This window comes from Xenopus tropicalis, chromosome 9 (assembly GCF_000004195.4).
Source record: "Xenopus tropicalis strain Nigerian chromosome 9, UCB_Xtro_10.0, whole genome shotgun sequence".
NCBI lineage: Eukaryota > Metazoa > Chordata > Amphibia > Anura > Pipidae > Xenopus > Xenopus tropicalis.
The window spans coordinates 58403136-58421595 of NC_030685.2; the positions used below are offsets into that span (position 1 = coordinate 58403136).

The 18460-nt window shown below is 36.5% G+C and overlaps 1 protein-coding gene across 1 annotated transcript in view; it reads right to left on the minus strand.

The window, feature by feature from the left end:
* The window catches only part of LOC116407817 (ATP-binding cassette sub-family A member 12-like), a 50925-nt gene extending 32689 nt beyond the window's left edge, over positions 1-18236 (minus strand). The window contains exons 1-13 of the mRNA XM_031893857.1: positions 18146-18236; positions 17258-17555; positions 15497-15611; positions 14800-15129; positions 14230-14299; positions 11760-11946; positions 10240-10458; positions 8607-8803; positions 7839-7996; positions 5775-6011; positions 5345-5498; positions 4661-4913; positions 2974-3064 (exon numbers count right to left, since the gene is read on the minus strand). Coding sequence (XP_031749717.1) covers positions 2974-3064; positions 4661-4913; positions 5345-5498; positions 5775-6011; positions 7839-7996; positions 8607-8803; positions 10240-10458; positions 11760-11946; positions 14230-14299; positions 14800-15129; positions 15497-15611; positions 17258-17555; positions 18146-18236 — 2400 coding nt within the window. The remainder of the gene's footprint in view (positions 1-2973; positions 3065-4660; positions 4914-5344; positions 5499-5774; positions 6012-7838; positions 7997-8606; positions 8804-10239; positions 10459-11759; positions 11947-14229; positions 14300-14799; positions 15130-15496; positions 15612-17257; positions 17556-18145) is intronic.
* Between the last annotated feature and the right edge of the window lie 224 nt (positions 18237-18460).

Consider the following 18460-nt stretch of genomic DNA (forward strand, 5'->3'; position numbering starts at 1 on the left):
CATTCACAGCACTCACTTACTTGCACATGCTCACAACATGCACACAACACGTATTTTGCCAGTTTTACACAATTGCGTGGTTTTTGTGGTTTTTTTTATTGCATCGTTTTTTTTTTTAGTCAGAAAAAATGTTTTATTGCCATTGCCGATAACGTATTCGCTAACTGCATTGCCCAATACTTTTTTTATGTTATTTATAAAATTTATTACATTTTATGTGATTTTGGTACATTTGTAGTTGTTTTATTGCATTTTTAGCCATTTTATTGCATTTTCAGTTCTGCATAGGTGTTGTTTGCTTGATTTTGTCATAAAACTAATTTGCACAAACCAAAATACTCAAACTGTGATTCTGACTACAGATTATACTAGGTGAAAAAAAACCCATTGATTTAAGTGGTTTTTGGAGGAATTTTAGCGATTTTATTGTATAGTTTGGTAACTCTATGCATATTGGGCATCAAACTGTTCAGTAGGCCACTGGCGTTCATATTTAGAATGTTTTATGTTGATACGTTAGAAAATTTGGGGTAACATAATGGGGTAAAATGCAAGCTTTGTGGCGATTTTCAGCATAGCTTTGTAGTTTGCAGTAGATAGATGTATTTACCCATTTTTGTTTTGTCAGAATTTGTATATGGTTTTCTAGGGTCTCCATACTGTTAGGGGGTCTTATGGCACATAATACACATACCGGGAGCTTATATTGCAGCGTTCAGATTGTCAGATGTAAAAATTCATATGCATTTTTTTTCATTTGGGTATGTATGCCACATAGTTTGGTAAATCTATACATATTGGTCATCAAACTATTCAGTAGGCCCGTGGCGTTCATATTTAGAAAGTTTTCTGTTGGAACGTAGGATATGGAATAGGGTAAAATGCTTAGCTTTGCTGTTTGGTGCTTTGCCATACAAAGATATATTTACCCATTTTACATTTGGCATGTATTTTCTGAAAATATTAGGTTTTCTAGAGTCAACTTACTTATTTCCCACTTTTACCACATTTATTTCTACTACCAAAAAATACACCGCCTAATTTATATGCCATGATATATGTATGCGCTAACTTTCTTTTGGGGTCTCTAAATGCCAAATACTTTGGTAATCCTATGCATAATGGGTATCAAACTGCTCAGTGGACCCTTGGCTTTCATATTTAGGGTGTTTTTTCTTGGAAAAAAACTGCAGTAAATGTGTTGAATTTTCAGTAGCTAAAGAGATCTCCTGGGCAATTAATATGCACTAACTTGCTTTTGGTGTCTCTAAATGCCAGATACATTGGTGATCCTATGCACAATGGGCATCAAACTGTTCAGTGAACCCTTGGCTTTCATTTCTAGTATGTTTTGTCTTGGAACCTAATGTTATGTGGGAAATATGATGCTTGCAAGTGGAAGCTTTGGGACAATTTTTTAGAATTTTTATTATTTTTTATAGAAACTGCTAAATTCAGAAAAGCATTGCTGGTACTTAGGAGTATAAAGACATGGTTACCCATTTCGCATTCAGCAGAATGTGTACTTTTCAAAAATATATGGTTTATATTAGGTTTATGGGGTAAACCTAATGTTCCAGGATTTTTGGCTTTGGAATCTTAAGTATGCTGTATTCTGCTGTAATGCTTTGAACATATTTGGTAATTTGCTGCTGGGAGTCTTTGATCTATAGAAGTCAGAAATCTCCATAAAACTATACATATCAGGTATTGGCACGTTCGGGAGACATGAGGCTTTCTGAATCAGTTGAATTTTTGCCCATAAAATAAAATATGTTTCTGGTATAAATCCATATTTCAAGAAAAATAAAAATTTTCCTTTTTTTTTTGGTATTTAAAGCTCCAAATCTTGTTCCAGAAGTGGAAATATACAAAACTTAAGCATATTTGGAAAGCTCAGGTTCTCTTAAAAAACCGATATATAGTTTTCCTTCCTAAACTAACCCCCCCTCCCAATAAATGCCCATAAAATGAGAGAGCACAGAACGTTTACAAAACGTCTGGCACTGAGGGGAACAGAAAAGTAAAATTCTGTTGGCGCTTAAAGGGTTAAAGTTTGTGAACCCTTTGAAATTTTCTATATTTTTACATGAATGTGATCTAAAACATTATCTTATTTTAAGGGGCCCACAAACTCTCAGGCACCACTGTTTAATACATTTTTCCATCCCTAGTAATACTTTTTTGGGTTACCAACTGGCTGTCCTGTAACTGCCTGGTACTCCATTTACTCCCTCCCTAGTATTCTTCTTTATCAGCCACTAAGTCCTAGTGGAATGCTGCTTGTTTCCACCACTTGAGAACCATTTCATTGTCATTCTGTTTCTTTTTTTTTTACAAGTTTGCTGACATCATTTTTCACCTTTTTATTTACCTTAAATACCATTTAGACATTTAAAACAAAAAACAAAAAACAGCTAAGCCAATAGCTAGTGAATAACACACAGGCTATGGGAGTCACAAGTAGTGATGAGTGAATCTGTTCCTGTTCACTTCACCGAAAAATTTGCGAAATGACAGGAAAATTCACTAAACAGAAATTTTTGTTGTCGCGTGTGTCTTTTTTGTTGTGTGCGTCTTTTTTTCCGGGATCGCACTCATTTTGACGTGACTGTGCCTATTTTGACACGACCACAACTTTTTTTGACACTCGCTGATTTTTTTAGTGCTGGATTTACGCTGAAGTTTTGCAAAACAATTCACCAATGGCGAAATGTGGAAATTTGCTGCAAATCCATGCCTGCCGAAAAAATTTGCTCATCAATAGTCACAAGTGCTGGCACAAGTCCATCCTTTAAAAAATGAAGCCATATAAATCTTACAAATGGAAGCTGAAACACAACACACTTAATAAATACAATATAAACTTATTGACTGAAATGGATCTATTGATGATATGCAAAGCTTCCTTTTACCAGTGTCAATACAGTAGTGACATTCATGTGAAATAGATGCTGTTTTTATTCTACATACCGGTGCACCAGATGAGCAGTTGCAGGAACAGTATGAAAGCGACTGGTTGTCAGAAGTCCACTGACCCAAACAACTTTGGCTCAAGCAATTACTAAAACAGAAGCACCATATATCAAAACACATATTGAGAAAAGGGAGATACTACCCAATTATAATATTAAAAGAAATAGATCATATACAGTATGTAGACCATACAGTCTACATCACTTGCAAGTTGTAATGGAGGCCATTTCCATGGAAGCTATATAAGAAGGACATCAGTTCCAGCATTAATAACAGCATTAGGGCCTATTTGCTTGGAGTATTTTATGGTGACAGCCTCAGCTTTTAAAGTTACCCTCTATTTATCTTTAAAGTCATAAGGATAAAAGATTTGCCAGCTTCCCTTAACACATGTTATTTGCCAGAAATCAGCCAATGTACATATGTGAGGTCAAAAATACAGTAAATGGTTCTGATTCTGTGCACTCTATGTAACCTAATTATGCAGAGTCAAGCAGTGTGGAAAAGATCATAGAGTGTGGTAGGCACTTGTACTCTTGCTGATATGTATTTAAAAACAAAATATAAGTGCAATGTTTATTCACATAAAGCACAATGCCATATTCATGAATCTTTAATTTGTGGGTTGCTATTGTGGGTCCAAAAACAATACATAAATACTTACGAATTTTGGTTCAAGCAGGAGTTGTCTATGCCAGGGAATGAATTCATTGCTGAGACCAGATTAGAAGTTGATTTATTATACAACCTTAATAAGAACAATTTATAATTAGAAAATAAACCACCCAATCAATGGGAAAATAAAACCTTTAAAACTACACAAAGTTGAATTTTGATAAATCTGCCTCTTTGGGGGTGATGTAATAAAAGGCACTACGTTTGCCCAGGTACAGTAACCTATAGCAACCAATCAGCAAATAGCATTTACTAGTCCTCTGTTTAAAAGCAAACATTTTATTGGTTGCTATGGGTTACTGCACCTGGGCACATTTTATAACATATGGGGCATTGTGTATAATAACTCCTCTTCTTTTTCAATTGTAAATTCAGAAGCAGAACAAGCAGAACTCTCTCCTGTATAGGTCAGTATTTGAATATAATATTTCTGTTTGATGTTTACTCTCTTCTATTGAACATCGCTGCTAAATATATTATCACTTAAATACATGTCAAAAGTAATAATATTTGCAGTAGGCAAAAAAATTTGGTTGGAAATACTACAGTTGTCTACAGACAACTTATACAATAAATATTGTAGCTTTGTAAAGGTTTTAAAAAGAAGTAATGTATAAATGGGGGGGGGGCAAAATGTGTTCCATTTCTAGGCTAGACACCCATAGTATTTTTATATATTACATGTGACTTTATCTTCTTCATACAATTGTCTATTTAAATTGTAGGGAAAGTGTTAATAAATGTAAAATGCCCCTTTGTGCCTTTCTTATTTCATTTTCATCTGGTTTGTCATGAATTTATTTTCTGTTATTCTGTGTAAAAGGTTCTAAATAGTAAAATTCAGATTCTTTCACATTATTCACTTTTACTATATTCAGAAGCTTGTAATGAAAACTGAACCTAAATGCTAACAATTATGTCTTGCAGGAACACTGAAAACTTTAAACCCTCTGGCTCCTATACCCACGATAATCTGCTGATGCAACTCATAGCTCTTTTCAGTACTTACCCAAAAGCCACAGATTGTAAAGATGTACCATAAAGATTGGGTGTTAGCAGGAGTTCTGGAAAAGATGCAGCATTGGAGGAAAGTGACCCTAGCCCCATGGCAATGCTAATGAAGAGTACAGGGAGCAGAACCTGAGCTATAAGACCTGTCCAGTTTCGCCTTGAATTGTGGAACCTCTTAATAAAGATGGCCATGATTTTCTTGAGGAGCAGAGACACACCAGTAAGCTTTTCCTCATTGGTCAGGTTCTGGTCTATATAACATAATAAAAGAAACAATGTGCATGAAATGTTATGTTAAAAGTACAGAGTACACAAATATATATGTATTTCAATATATAAAAATAGCTTTACAATGTCTATAACCAGAATATACTTTCATTTACAATTGAGAACTAAAGCTGAACTAAAGAAGTGGGATAGAAATGCTGCACATTATGTTTTCGGCTTCTGTACTAGCCCAAGGCAACCACAGCCCTTTAGCCTTTAGTACATATTTGTGCCACCATATTCTTTTCTGACGATTCACTCTGTGCTGCTGTCAGTTACTGAGCTTACAGATGCTGAAACGTTAGGCTGGTGCAATAAGTTTAGTATATAAGATATGGCATTTCTAGCCATATTCATTTTTAAAAGATTTAGTTCTCCTTTAATTCCAAAGCTAAAAAAGGTGTATGTGATATACCATCTCTTTTTGTAAAGCTGTAACTGGTTGAAGACAACTCATCCTGCACATACAAATTTTCTTCATTAGGTATAGGTATCACCATCTTTGTGCTGGACCAAGCCATGGCATCTTGTTTATTTTCATCAAGGCCATCGGCCAGCTTGAGAAACACCTGTGTAGTAGCAAAAAGAATTTATGAGCAATAACCACACTTCAGTAACTGATCTTATGGGGTTTGGTGTGCATTATGTTCTAATAATAATGATGTCTACTATGTCTTGTACACAGATTTGTTTCTACAGCATGTACTTAGTACATAATCATGGCCTCATTATAACACTTAAATGTAAGAACTATATTTTACCAGGCGGAAAAGATTTTTGAAAATATTGTGACTGAAGTAACATTACTGATATACTGATATCATGCTCAGACTTTAATACTGTACCTCTTCTATGGTAGTATCTGAGATTCCATAGCACCCAATATGGAGGTCATTCATTCTGCTATCCAAAGCTTGGAGAAGAGATAAGTAGGCACCAGAAATGTCAGTATTAAATGAAGGCAGGAGGTACACTAGTTCTCCTCCAACATCCTCCTTCAAACAAGCCTCTGGAATATGTGACTTTATGAGATCAGTCACCAACTCTACATTGCATTCTTCTCGGTTCTCTCGATTCGGGAACTAAAATAAAAGGTGGACATTGTTAAAAGATGCTTTTGAGATGCAGCAGAACTGCTTTTCATTCATAAAAATAACTGTACATGCATTTTTAGGGGATTACAAAATTATATATGCAGTGCTTGTTAAAGTCCAGTAATCTAAAACAGATAGTTGTTTCCATAACTTAACAAGGTCAGTAAAAGCAATCCACTGATAATATTGGGTAGGGTAATATTGTCTACTGAACCACGGTAAACCTTTGCCCATATAACGGTCTGTCTTGTCATTATAAATAAGATTCAGACCATATATGAAAATTATCTAAAAAACACATCCCATAGCAGCCTAACTGATGATGTACACACCATGAGAAACATTATTGCAGCTGGCTTGTGGATTTTACTGCAGAGACAAAACATGCTGCTTTGTACGAAAAATACAAAGGTAGATGTAGGTGTTATGGAAAATTCAGATACCGAAATTCACAGGAGGTAAAAAGGTAAGGTTAATTTTACCCATACATGGGTTCTGAGCAAAGTCATGGGTCAGAACTACAGAACAAAGCAGAAATGGGTTTTTATAGACTTTGTGACATGGTAGCATACAACATTAAAAAAGTGTATGAGCATAGGCGAAACCAGTGTAAGCGCATAGAGATATCTCTTCACAGCACAGAAAACAAGGAACTGCTTACAGCCAAACAGGTGGCTCTGTCTTCAAGGCCAGGGTAGTAGTAACCAAGGCTAGCTTGAAGAACAGAATCCATCCAAGTCAGAGGGGGCCTGTGGGTGAATCTGCACACGCAGGATTTATTCCTATCATAGACAGTCCATTGATAAATTAACCCAAGTATATCAATGGGAAATGCTAACCTCCGAATTTTATTATTGGCCATAGACAAACGGGCCTACTGGATAAAAGAAAGCAAATGGGTATTATCTGTGAGAGTGGTATACACTTATCCAGGCTCCACATTTCATTGTACCATAATTAACAGATTTAGAATTATTAACTTAATTGTTTTTCTTAAAACATTACAATAATAATTTTTTACAATTTATATGGACATCAACAAATCTGAATCCAAAGATATCTATCCTGTCATGGTCATGCCAATAGCAGAGATGTGCCAAATGGATAAACAGGAGACCAATCATTTGTTTGCAAACCTTCTGTATCTAGCATGTGGGTTCACCTTGTCTCCATGGAAAGAGAAGTAGATCTGTATGTAATTGTATTGCCTTGGAAATCTCTGAAGACTTCATTAATGTTGGTTTCTTGCTTTCAATCACAATATTCCTTTTTTAAGGATTATGGGGGCTACACAAGTAAACTTAGAAGCTTCTACATTCACTGGCACCCAGAGGTTATGCATGCAAAATTCATCAGTACCTTTTCTTACATTTGTTCTATGTCCTTGTGATACAAACATGTCAAGAATGCTAAACAAACACAACCACCAGAGGAGTGCCAACATTTGCTGAGTTCATATTAAATGTATTTTACCCTTTTGTTTGAATAAAATTAGGAATCAATGCAGCTGATTTGCCTGTTTTGCTGGCCAAAAGGATGCATTTTCTGTATCCTATTGTATCTCAGAAGGCCAGTGATAAAAATCATTTTTTTCTTAATTAAATGAAGATCTATTGAATTCTAGAAATATTGTTTTTTATCCTGATAGTTTTCTTATCTATTATATGCAGAAAAGTATGAACTTTAGTTTTTTTTTATCTGATTAAACACTACAAACATTTGCAGGTTACAAAAATATGTTTGAAATTAAGCAATAGCTGAAACCTTTTCTGCCATAGAATGATTATTATTAGTGTATTATTTTCCACATTTTACCTTTTTAGTAAGCGTGAGGTGGTACCCACAACCAAACATCTGTTTAAGATACATGGGGGTCCCACAGCATTTCAGGCTTCCCTGCTCAAGGAATGCAATCCGGTCACTTAACACCTCTGCCTCGTCCAAATGGTGGGTGGATAAAATTATTGTTTTATCTGTAATAAAGTAGCTTAAGGTAATTTATCAAGGTTTCAATAGCGAAATAACACACTTAATGAAAGAATAGTTGTAGGCATTTACTCTTCTATCACAACCAACAGCAATTGCAATATTTGCCCCCAAAAGTATTTCACAAAGCTAGCATACAAACACATAGACACTGGGCTCATTGGGACATGAATAAATATTTACATTTCTTTGCTATATAAACAAATTTTCCAAATAGACCTAAATGTCATAAATGATTGTTTTTTATTTTTATTAGAATTAACTGTGTTCCCACCTTGGCTACTGTAACTTTCACTATTTGTGCCAACTACTCAGTTGTTGTCCATTGTAGTAATATATGTAAAATCAATTGAAACTACATAATATATTTTTCTTGCATTTGCAATGCTCTCACAGTTACAAGCTTACATTATGCACTTATTTGCCTTGTTGTACCCAGAGGGATCATGGAGATCCAACGTAAACAGAATGGGCACCCATTTTTGGGTTAAGAATCCCTGTTTAAAACTCTATCATCCCCCAGTTCTGGATAGAACAAAATATAATTAATTAATGTGTTGTTATTAATATTTATGTGCACAGGGCCTTCTCTCTAACCTTTCTTCTGTTTGGATATGACCTCCCAGATGCTGCGTCTTGAACAAGGGTCAACACCGGTGGTTGGTTCGTCTAAGACCACAACTTTGGAACCACCAATTAGGGCCATGCAAATTGACAGCTTTCTTTTCATGCCACCGGATAAGGCTTTCACGGGCTTGTGACGGTGATTATATAATCCTATATCTTTCAAATTTCTGCAAAAAAAGGGGTTTTTTTTAGCATTTAGCAAGGGAAGTTTACATTACATCAACCACTTTGATTAATCAATATCATAAACAACAATAGCATTTTTTTGTCTGTAAGTTTTAAAGAATGACTTAAAAAAGCCCCCATACAATCTGATCCCAATGGGCAAAACATTCATGCTTTGTGCTCTCCAACATATTCAATAATTGTAAAATTGTGCTGCATGAAGGGGGCAAAGGAGGAGTCTCTTAATGGGAATGTCCATTTCAATTGTGTGTTTTTTGTGTATAAAGCATTCCAAAGCGCAGTACCAATATTTGCAATCAATACAAGCTCTTTCTTAAGTTAAAAAAATGCAATGAGGCAGCAATGGAAAGTTCAGGACACAATATATTTTGCTACAATAGATCCACACCTCTTCAAGAAACTCTTATAGAAAAAATTAAAAGAATGAAGAGGGTCATGGATTCTGAATAGTAAGTCTTTCTGGCACTTTGTCACTTAACGGGATACAATTATAGTTGTTATTTGTACAGGTATGGGACCTGTTATCCAGAATGCTCAGGACCTGTTATCCAGAATGCTTGGGACCTAGGGTTTTCTGGATAAGGGATCCTTCTGTAATTTGGATCTCCATAACTTAAGTCTACTAAAAACCATTTAAATACTGAATAAACCCAATAGGATTGTTTGTCTCCAATAAGGAGTAATTATATCTTAATTGGGATCAAGTACAGGTATAGGACCTGTTGTCCAGAATGCTTGGTACCACGGGTATTCCGGATAAGGGATCTTTCCATAATTTGGATCTTCATACCTTAAGTCTACTAAAAAACCACTAAAACATTAATTAAACCCAATAGGATTATTTTGCATCCAGTAAGGATTAATTATATCTTAGTTGTGATCAAATGCAAAGCACTGTTTTATTTTTACAGAGAAAAAGAAAATCAATTTTAAAAATCTGAATTATTTGATTAAAATAGAGTCTATGGGAGACGGCCTTTCCGTAATTCGGAGCTTTCTGAATATCGGGTTTCCGGATAAGGGATCCCATACCTGTACAAGGTACTGTTTTATTATTACAGAGAAAAAGTGAATCATTTTTAATGTAGCATTATTGCTTACAATTGCTTATAATGGAGTCTATGGGAGATGGCCTTTCCGTAATTTGGAACTTTCTGGATAATGGGTTTCCAGATAAGGGATCCCATACCTGTATAAGTAAGCTAGAGAACTCTCCCTTATAATTAAGCAAAATGAAAATAAATATGTTAAACTATTATTATTTATATTAGACAGACTGAAAGGAAAATGAAGGAAGAGTGGCTTTTTAATGCCATGCCATATTAAATTAAGAGTAGGCACTGTAGTTCTTATTATTTTATGACTTCGCCAATAAAGGACCATGATTGAGAAGCCTTAGCAATATTGTGCCACTCACTTCTTTACTTCTTCATGTAGATGTGCCCTGGTCCAGTGAGGAGCTTTGATAGAACCATAAAGCAGCAGGTGTTCCTTTGTGGTAAGATGATCAAAGTGAATATCATACTGCATGCAGACCCCCATGTTGCTCCTGGCACGATCCAGATTTGTTTTAATATCATCACCATACACATAAATAGTACCAGAAGTGGCACCAAAGAGACCTGTCAACATGGAACTGGAGAAAACGAAAACAAAGGAAATCATCAGGAAGTTGTTAGATAAATTCAAATCCTTTCCATGCTTTTGTCCAAATCATCTTGCCATTGCTGATTTTTTTGTACGTCATGTAACTGTGTAATACATTTTATGCCAATAAAATTGCGAACATACAAAACACTAGGGGGCTGATTTACTTACCCACGAACGGGTCGAATGGAGTCCGATTGCGTTTTTTTCGTAATGATCGGTACTTTGCGATTTTTTCGTATGTTTTGCGATTTTTTCGGATTCTTTACGAATTTTTCGGATCCAATACGATTTTTGCGTAAAAACGCGAGTTTTCCTATCCATTACGAAAGTTGCGTAAAAAGTTGCGCATTTTGCGTAGCGTTAAAACTTACGCGAAAAGTTGCGCATTTTTCGTAGCGTTAAGTTTTAACGCTACGAAAAATGCGCAACTTTTCGCGTAAGTTTTAACGCTACGAAAAATGCGCAACTTTTTACGCAACTTTCGTAATAGATACGAAAAACTCGCGTTTTTACGCAAAAATCGTATTGGTAACGAAAAATTCGTACAGAATCCGAAAAAATCGCAAAACATACGAAAAAGTCGCAAAATGTTCGTTTTCAAGTCGGAACTTTTCCAATTCGGGTCGGATTCGTGGGTTAGTAAATCAGCCCCTAGGAATATTTATATTACCTATAACTCATAGTACAGTTAGCAATTCAGGATAGCCCTACTATAGTTTTGCCTTAAGAGCATTTTGAAGCATCTGATATACTTCATTTATTTTATGAGGGAGCTTGTCACAACCTTATCATTGTTAAGATCTACAGTTAAACAAATGTATTTGTTGTAAGGGCAACCATTTCACTTTGTTCTAATGGTACAGATCTTATTCACTAAGCTCCACCATAATTTCTAGAAGTTCTACATCTATTCAATTAAAATGTATTAGATAAATTATTGAGAGCATGTACAGTTTCTTTAGACTGATATATTATTGTATAATGTATATTGGTATATTGTTTAAATGATTTTGGGCATTGTCCATAGACCAATATAGAACACCTGATGAGATACTGTTGCAGACTACTGAAAGCTTTACTGTTTGTTTTTTGTTTAAGAGAAAGTAAATGAAAGTATATTTTAAGATGATGAAAAACTGCATTGTTGTAAAATAAAATATCAACTATTGCAGCTTTGCGATAACATGGTTTCATTAGCTTATAAATCTGTTGAAAGTTTTGATCTTAGGCTGCAACCTAGTTGACCTAAGATACAGTAGATGCTAAATAAATTGAGAATGCACTTACAGAGTGGTAGTTTTTCCAGCTCCATTGTGCCCCAAAAGTGCCGTTATGTGACTCTCATAGAAGTTTAAATTAAGATTGTTGACAGCAGTTTTGGACTGGAAAACCTTTGTTAAGCCATAAAGTGAGACTCCCGCAGTAAGACCGTTGGGTTCTTGTTCTTTTAATGAACAAAGATCATTCTCAGCACCTGCAAAAAGGTAAAATGTTAGTTGATAAGCCATGAGTGCTCATTTTACCATTTCATTCTCTAGATAGTTACCTGTTATATGATATATGCTGTCTGCCTTGATATTGTTAAATGTCAAACCGCATGGTTTTGTAGGGCGCAGAGACTCCAATCCACAGCATTTCAGCCAGAATGATATCTGGAAGGGAAAATACCAGGGAGCTGGGATTCCATATTTGCCTAAAGAGAAAGTAGATAATTTGTATTTAAAACATGACCTATTTCAAAGTATGTAAATATTAATACAGCTTTTTGTGGGAATCTCAAGGACATTCATTTTACCTGTAAATACCATCCGAATATAAAACCCAACAAGGAAGTAAATCATGGCGTCTATTAACAAAAGCCAGCATAACCATCCAAAAGTCATTGAGTCCCCTAGAAGTGGGGATGTGTACATATTACTCCACTGTATCCCTGGAGAGGCAAAATAAATCCAGTTGTAAGAAAACATAGTTATCTTCACCAATAGAATATTATGTTACATTGCTTGTAATGACAGCATTACTAAATATACCACTTATAGCTGTTATTCAGGTGAAGAGCAAAAGCATCTATAGAAAGTGGTTACAGAACTGCACTCCTTCTTAACCATCACTCCCATGCCTGTAACACACTATTAGATATTGTGGATGCCTTTCCTATGGCACTTAATCACAGTGAGGAGCATACAGTATCTATTAACACTGGAAACAAATATTACCAGTGATTTTGCCCGTGGCAGATTTTTGTTTTTGCTTTCTAACTTGGAGGTGACCGTTCAAATCGAATTGCTTATTGGTTGCTATGGGCAACATTATGTTTGTGTCTAATGTTAATAAATACAGCCAAAAGTGTATAATATAGTTTTATAATATATAAAATAGGAAAACACATGTAACGTGTCTACTTGTTAAGCAGAAAGCAAGAAAAGGGAATCTTAAAGGGATTTAGTCATACCTTTTTATGGAATACTTTTTATTTTTAATTTACACTGTTTCCATTGCAAATAATTAACACTACCATTTAAAATATTATTCTTGAACCAAAAAATGTATTTATTTTAATTGCAAAATTGGTGTGTAGGAAGCCATCTCAGTGCATTGTGCCTGAGTCTGAGCTTTCAAAAGGAGCCAGCACTAGACAATTGAACTCCTTTCAGATAACCTATTGTTTCTTCTCCTCAATGTGCTGTCAGATGAACCCAAGTCCCAACAGCTAAATAGGAATTCTCCTGTTTCGATGCTATTTTTATGTCTACCACCAGGTGGGGCATGTGAGCACATTTAGCAACGCAAAAAGATTTCTGAACTGGTTCTGAACTCTACAAGGCTGAAGCCTTCAGGAAACCTGCTTTTTGGAAAAGTAAAGGGGCCTGAGGTATCAGAAATCATTTCCTCTCATTGCATTTAATGTATTTGGGGCTAAAGTTCCCAGTGCTTCTCACTGTATTTAATGTATTTTTGTGTGACCCTACCCTCTGTCTTTTACTGTATTTAAAGTATTTTGGGTGCCACTACATCTGCCCCTCAATGTATTTAGGATCTGGAGTTATTGTTCACAAGTGTAATCTGTGTGTGTGTGTGTGCTAATGGCACATGGGGCAGTTTTTCCCCAGTGTAGAGAAATGCCTGAAGCACCCTAAATTTTTGAAGGCAGTATAGGCAGTTTTCCCTGCTTACCAACTTGCTAAAATTCAGGACTGTTCCAGCAGTGCTAGTAGCCCATGGAGGCACTATCAGTTCAGACAGTTCAGGGTCAGGAAGCTGCTATCTTGTTACCTGCCTATTGTTCTGTTGATCAGCTGCTGTAGTGGTAAGGGGGGGTGGGGTATATCATTCCAACTTGCAGTGCAGCAGTAAAGAGAGACTAAAGTTTATCAGAGTACAAGTCACATGGCAGGGAGCACTTGGCAAAGAAAGAAAATGGCTAGCCCCATGGCTAGCCCTATAGTCCTCAAACTACGGTCTCCCCCTTGCTCCAGCTAGCTGCTGCGGGGTCAAACTACGACCCGCTCCTACGTCCTCCCTCTGCCTGCTCCCCGCTGCATCCTCCCGCTCCCTGCTGTGTCCTCCCACTCCCCGCCTCATCCTCTCTCTCCCAGCTGCCCCGCTCCATCCGTCCTCCCTCTCCTAGCTCCCCGCTGCCAGGGGTGAGGACGGAGCAAGGGCCAGGTAAATTACCCTAGGGGGCCGTAGTTTGAGGATCCCTGATGTATAAGCTACAAAAAGGTGGCAGAAATTTATGCCACAAAATGAAACTCACCAACGCCTTGTTCTTCATAAAAATTCACATACTGGACTGCATGGCTCAGCGCCGTTGGCGGCATAATACACTAAGATAGCAATAGAATAAAAAAAATATATAGCTTGAGATACATTAAAGTCTGTATGCATAATTTAGTTTGTTTATATAATGCGGGAATATAAGGATATGGTATGTTGGCATATCATTCTTAAACCTCATTTAAATCTTTTGGTGCCAAAATAACATAGAAACTACAATCTTTTTCTTAAAATCCTCTTTTCCTAATTCCAGTTACCTTCTGTCCACATGATAACTGTGTTACAAGAAACAGGCTGAGGATATGGCCTGATGTTATAGGGTTGTGGCAGACTGAACAAAAATCAGCCAAAAGTACTTCAGAACTAAAAGTGGCCATACAGACTGAGTTGGCAGCTTATTGGCCTGCATGACCAGTATCTGGCCAACATTCCCTTCAAATGAGAAGTGCATGAGCACATTGATGCTATCTCTGTCAGATGGGTCTTAAGACCCCACTGTATCTGGGCCAATGATCGGATTAGTCAGATTTGGCCTGCCATATCAACTTACCAGCAATGTCTTAGCAGAAAACGATAAGGCAGAATTCTTGGTGGCAATGACAATAAAAGGTAAAAAAGTAATGATGTAGATCAGACTTCCACTAAGTCCAGCCACATTGGAGTTGTGGAAGAAAGCACTGATGAGGTAGCTCATGGCAATAATGCTTAAGCTATAATCCAGGAAAAGGAGAAATAGGATGAAACCATTGCTATTGGGAATAATTCGGCCGAACTTCAATAAGGGGACCAGGATGCTGACTGTTATTAATAAGAACGATGCACTCTCAATGAACCAAGCACAAAAATGGCTGCTAGAGTTGACTCCCATCATCCTCATGTACTGTAAAGGAAATGATATAAAGATAGATAACACCTATTATTACTGTCAAGTCACTGTACCCTAACTTATAAGGGAACACAATATACTTCAAAACATAAAGTTGGACATAATACTGAGCAGTTATGGATAGTGAACATAATGCAGCTTATCAATGGATTGCTGTTCTGTTCTAATAAGGATGTAGAGAGCTATTAAAGTCTGAAACATCTGTAGATATAGGGATATTTAAAGAATAACCCATACCTATCCCATATGTTTTATTGAACATATATAAAAAAATATGTGTGTTCAAAGGTTGGAGCAAGATGGCCAGCAGGAGCGCCCTACACGCTGGGCAATGTCTTTGATTCAGGAAGGAAGTTTATACCTCATGCAATCTCATCTCTTTCTCATGTACAATCTTCTTTATAAATGCTGAGATATAGAGGACCCACGTAATCATCAGTGCGGTTGGCAGCATGTTGTCCATGATCATAATGAAACTGTTAAAATAGAAAAATAATTTTTAAGTTATTAGAATATTTGATGTAATTAAATATTTTCTTCATGCTCCAGTTACCGCCACAGCTCAAGGTTTCAGCAATACACCCCAACAAATATATGAAACATTAAAAGCCTCATTTACCAAAGCAGCACTCCCTGCAAAGTTTAGGCAAAATGTCTTGGAATGCAACATTTTTTCTCCAAGAATGTTAGCTTTGTTGGCAATACCTGTTAAATAGTGTATACAAATAATTGCATGCATGCAATTCACCAATGCAGACTGAGGTTAGCGCCATCTTTGGTAGATTGGGTGCAAGTTTTTCTTACTGCTTTGTGTAGAGTTTCACTTCTGATGTGTGGCATCAATAATGGCATTAGTATGTGAATCAATGGATTCAGTGAATGTGTTAGCAGAACACACTCAAGGTTACCCTGAAAGTAATACATCCTCAAGACAGATATTAATTCCAGGGTTTCCATTCACACACCCTCTAATTCTAATGCATTGAGCTTAAATTCATAAATTAGCACTTGAGACAGGTACATCCTGTAATTGAGAAGAGAGTAAAAAGATATTTTTGTTTGACCCTCCCAAAATATGGCAATCAGTATTTTTATTTGTTATTGCAAACCCAGTGTGATATAAGATATCAGTTTTTAGCCCCTTTCATACAAACCTCATATGATAATGCTGCTGAAATTATACTGATTCTAAAAATATAATTTTTTACAGAGCAAAATCCCTGCCATATCTGTATCTATTTTCTTATTCAGTATTGTAAGTGTGCTTTCCAGTATGATTGGAAATATATTTTGACCTTTAATATCGCACACAAGGGACTTTGCTGCAAAAGAGTAAACAGCCAAGAGTGAAACAGGAAAAAGTCCTCACCTAAATAGCACAGCGGAACACCAGTAGGGCTCATTTATATACAGCGGGTGTTAAAGTGTAGTTTCTTACACCAATACTGTTGAAAGCTAATTGCTAACCACTAAAATATTATAATATGTTATGGAAGGTAAATTTGTTCCATCTCTAGTAATCTATACCAACCAACCAGCAGGTAACATTTACAGGCCTGCAGTTTTAAAGTAAAGATCTCATTGCTGTGAGGATCACCCTGGCTCAGTTCTAGGCAATGAAACAGCCCACTAGACGCTAGAATTTGTGGTGTAATTTTTTTACTGGTACTATCACTGCTCTTAATATATTTGGCACATATTGTTGCAAAAATTTGTGTCAGAAAAGAGGATGGAGTGATGATGTAAGGGGCAGGGCCAAGAGGGGGCAATGCAGTTCTTGCAGATCATGCAGATTTAGTGGGTAAGGCAAGTTTATAGAGTGGCTGGTAGGGAGCTGGAAGAGACATTTGGAATGGATTGTGGGTGGGCCAGAGGTGGAACAACTAAGGATTACAAAAACATTGCTGGCTAATTTGTAATACCTGCCCAACTTTGGCTGGTATTTTACTGCCTTAGCCATGGGCAACCCTGGATTAAAAATCTGGCAAAGAGCTGCCTATGTGCAGTGATGTTTTTTCCCATAGAACTCAAACCGCTTTAATATATATATCAAGTCTATATTGCCTCCTGCCTAGATAATAATTACAATTCAGTGTTACTGGTGGTAGAGAATTGAACGTACCGGTCTCTCTTGTAGCATGGGAAGGGCATTGACTGGTATTGCAAACCAACGTTGGCAACACTTTTATTTGTCTGCATTTCAATAATAGCTCTGTCAATGTTTTCTTGTAGATATACAAAGCCTCGACTGTATTTGTTTATGATGCTGGTTGGGACAGGGGTCCAATAGGATTTTCTGATAAAATTTGTATCCTCTGAGAATATTGATTTCATGCTAATGGTGTACTTGATTTTCTTAGGGAGAGTAGATGATGTTTTATTCTGCCCAGTTGCTTCAGAGGGAAGATCAAATGCCACAGCTGTAAAGGGGAAAATAGAGATTTAGAGATTTATGAATGATTCCCCTGCACACAGGAAATGCCTTCTCTGAAGTTCCTACCATTTGTTATCTTACAGAAAAGTCTGCATATACACAAGGACAACTACGTTTAATTCACTAATTAGCTAATGTAAACCCATCTACTATCCTTCTCTACTAACTAATGATTTCATAGTGGTACTATAGTTGCATACTGGGCCCATGGTTACTTCTCTTTGAGACAGCTCCTAAATGATTTATGTTTACTATGTTGCCTATCTTGTGTACTGTATGTCATACCACTGCTTTATACATGAACAGGACCAACAATGCTGATTGCTTTTGTTGGCTAATCTCCATAGTACAGAAAAGCTTTCAAAAGTCATACACAGATGGTGCTGTATTGTTACAGTCTATGAAGATTAGCCAAGAAGAGGCACCTAATGTTATAGTATTCATTCCTGTATATCTCCACATACCGAGAGAAGGAATGGTGGATGAAGGCACTTATAAGCTAAGCAAGTGCTCACAGTAAATTATGTAAGGAAGAATAAAGGAACACTAGTTCTACTCAGTTTTTTTCAGTGTCACCTGCAAATAGCTGGTTGGTTTTCTGCAGTTCTTGAGCTTTTGCTTGCATTTCTTCTACGCTGTTCATTGGCCAAATACGATTGTAGGTCATGCAGGACAATAAGTTGCTTATCAAAAAACCAATAGGCTGGAATTGCTGGATATTATCCTTGCTGGTATTTAGTAGATTTATGATGTTTACTGCACAGAAAAAATACCATCTGTTAAATGACAAGTTAAAGATCTGGACAAGCATTTCATATTTGGTCTAGATGTTGGCAGGAAAACTAGTATGTCCATGTTGGGCCTCCAAGTACATTTGAGGAATTGCCGCTA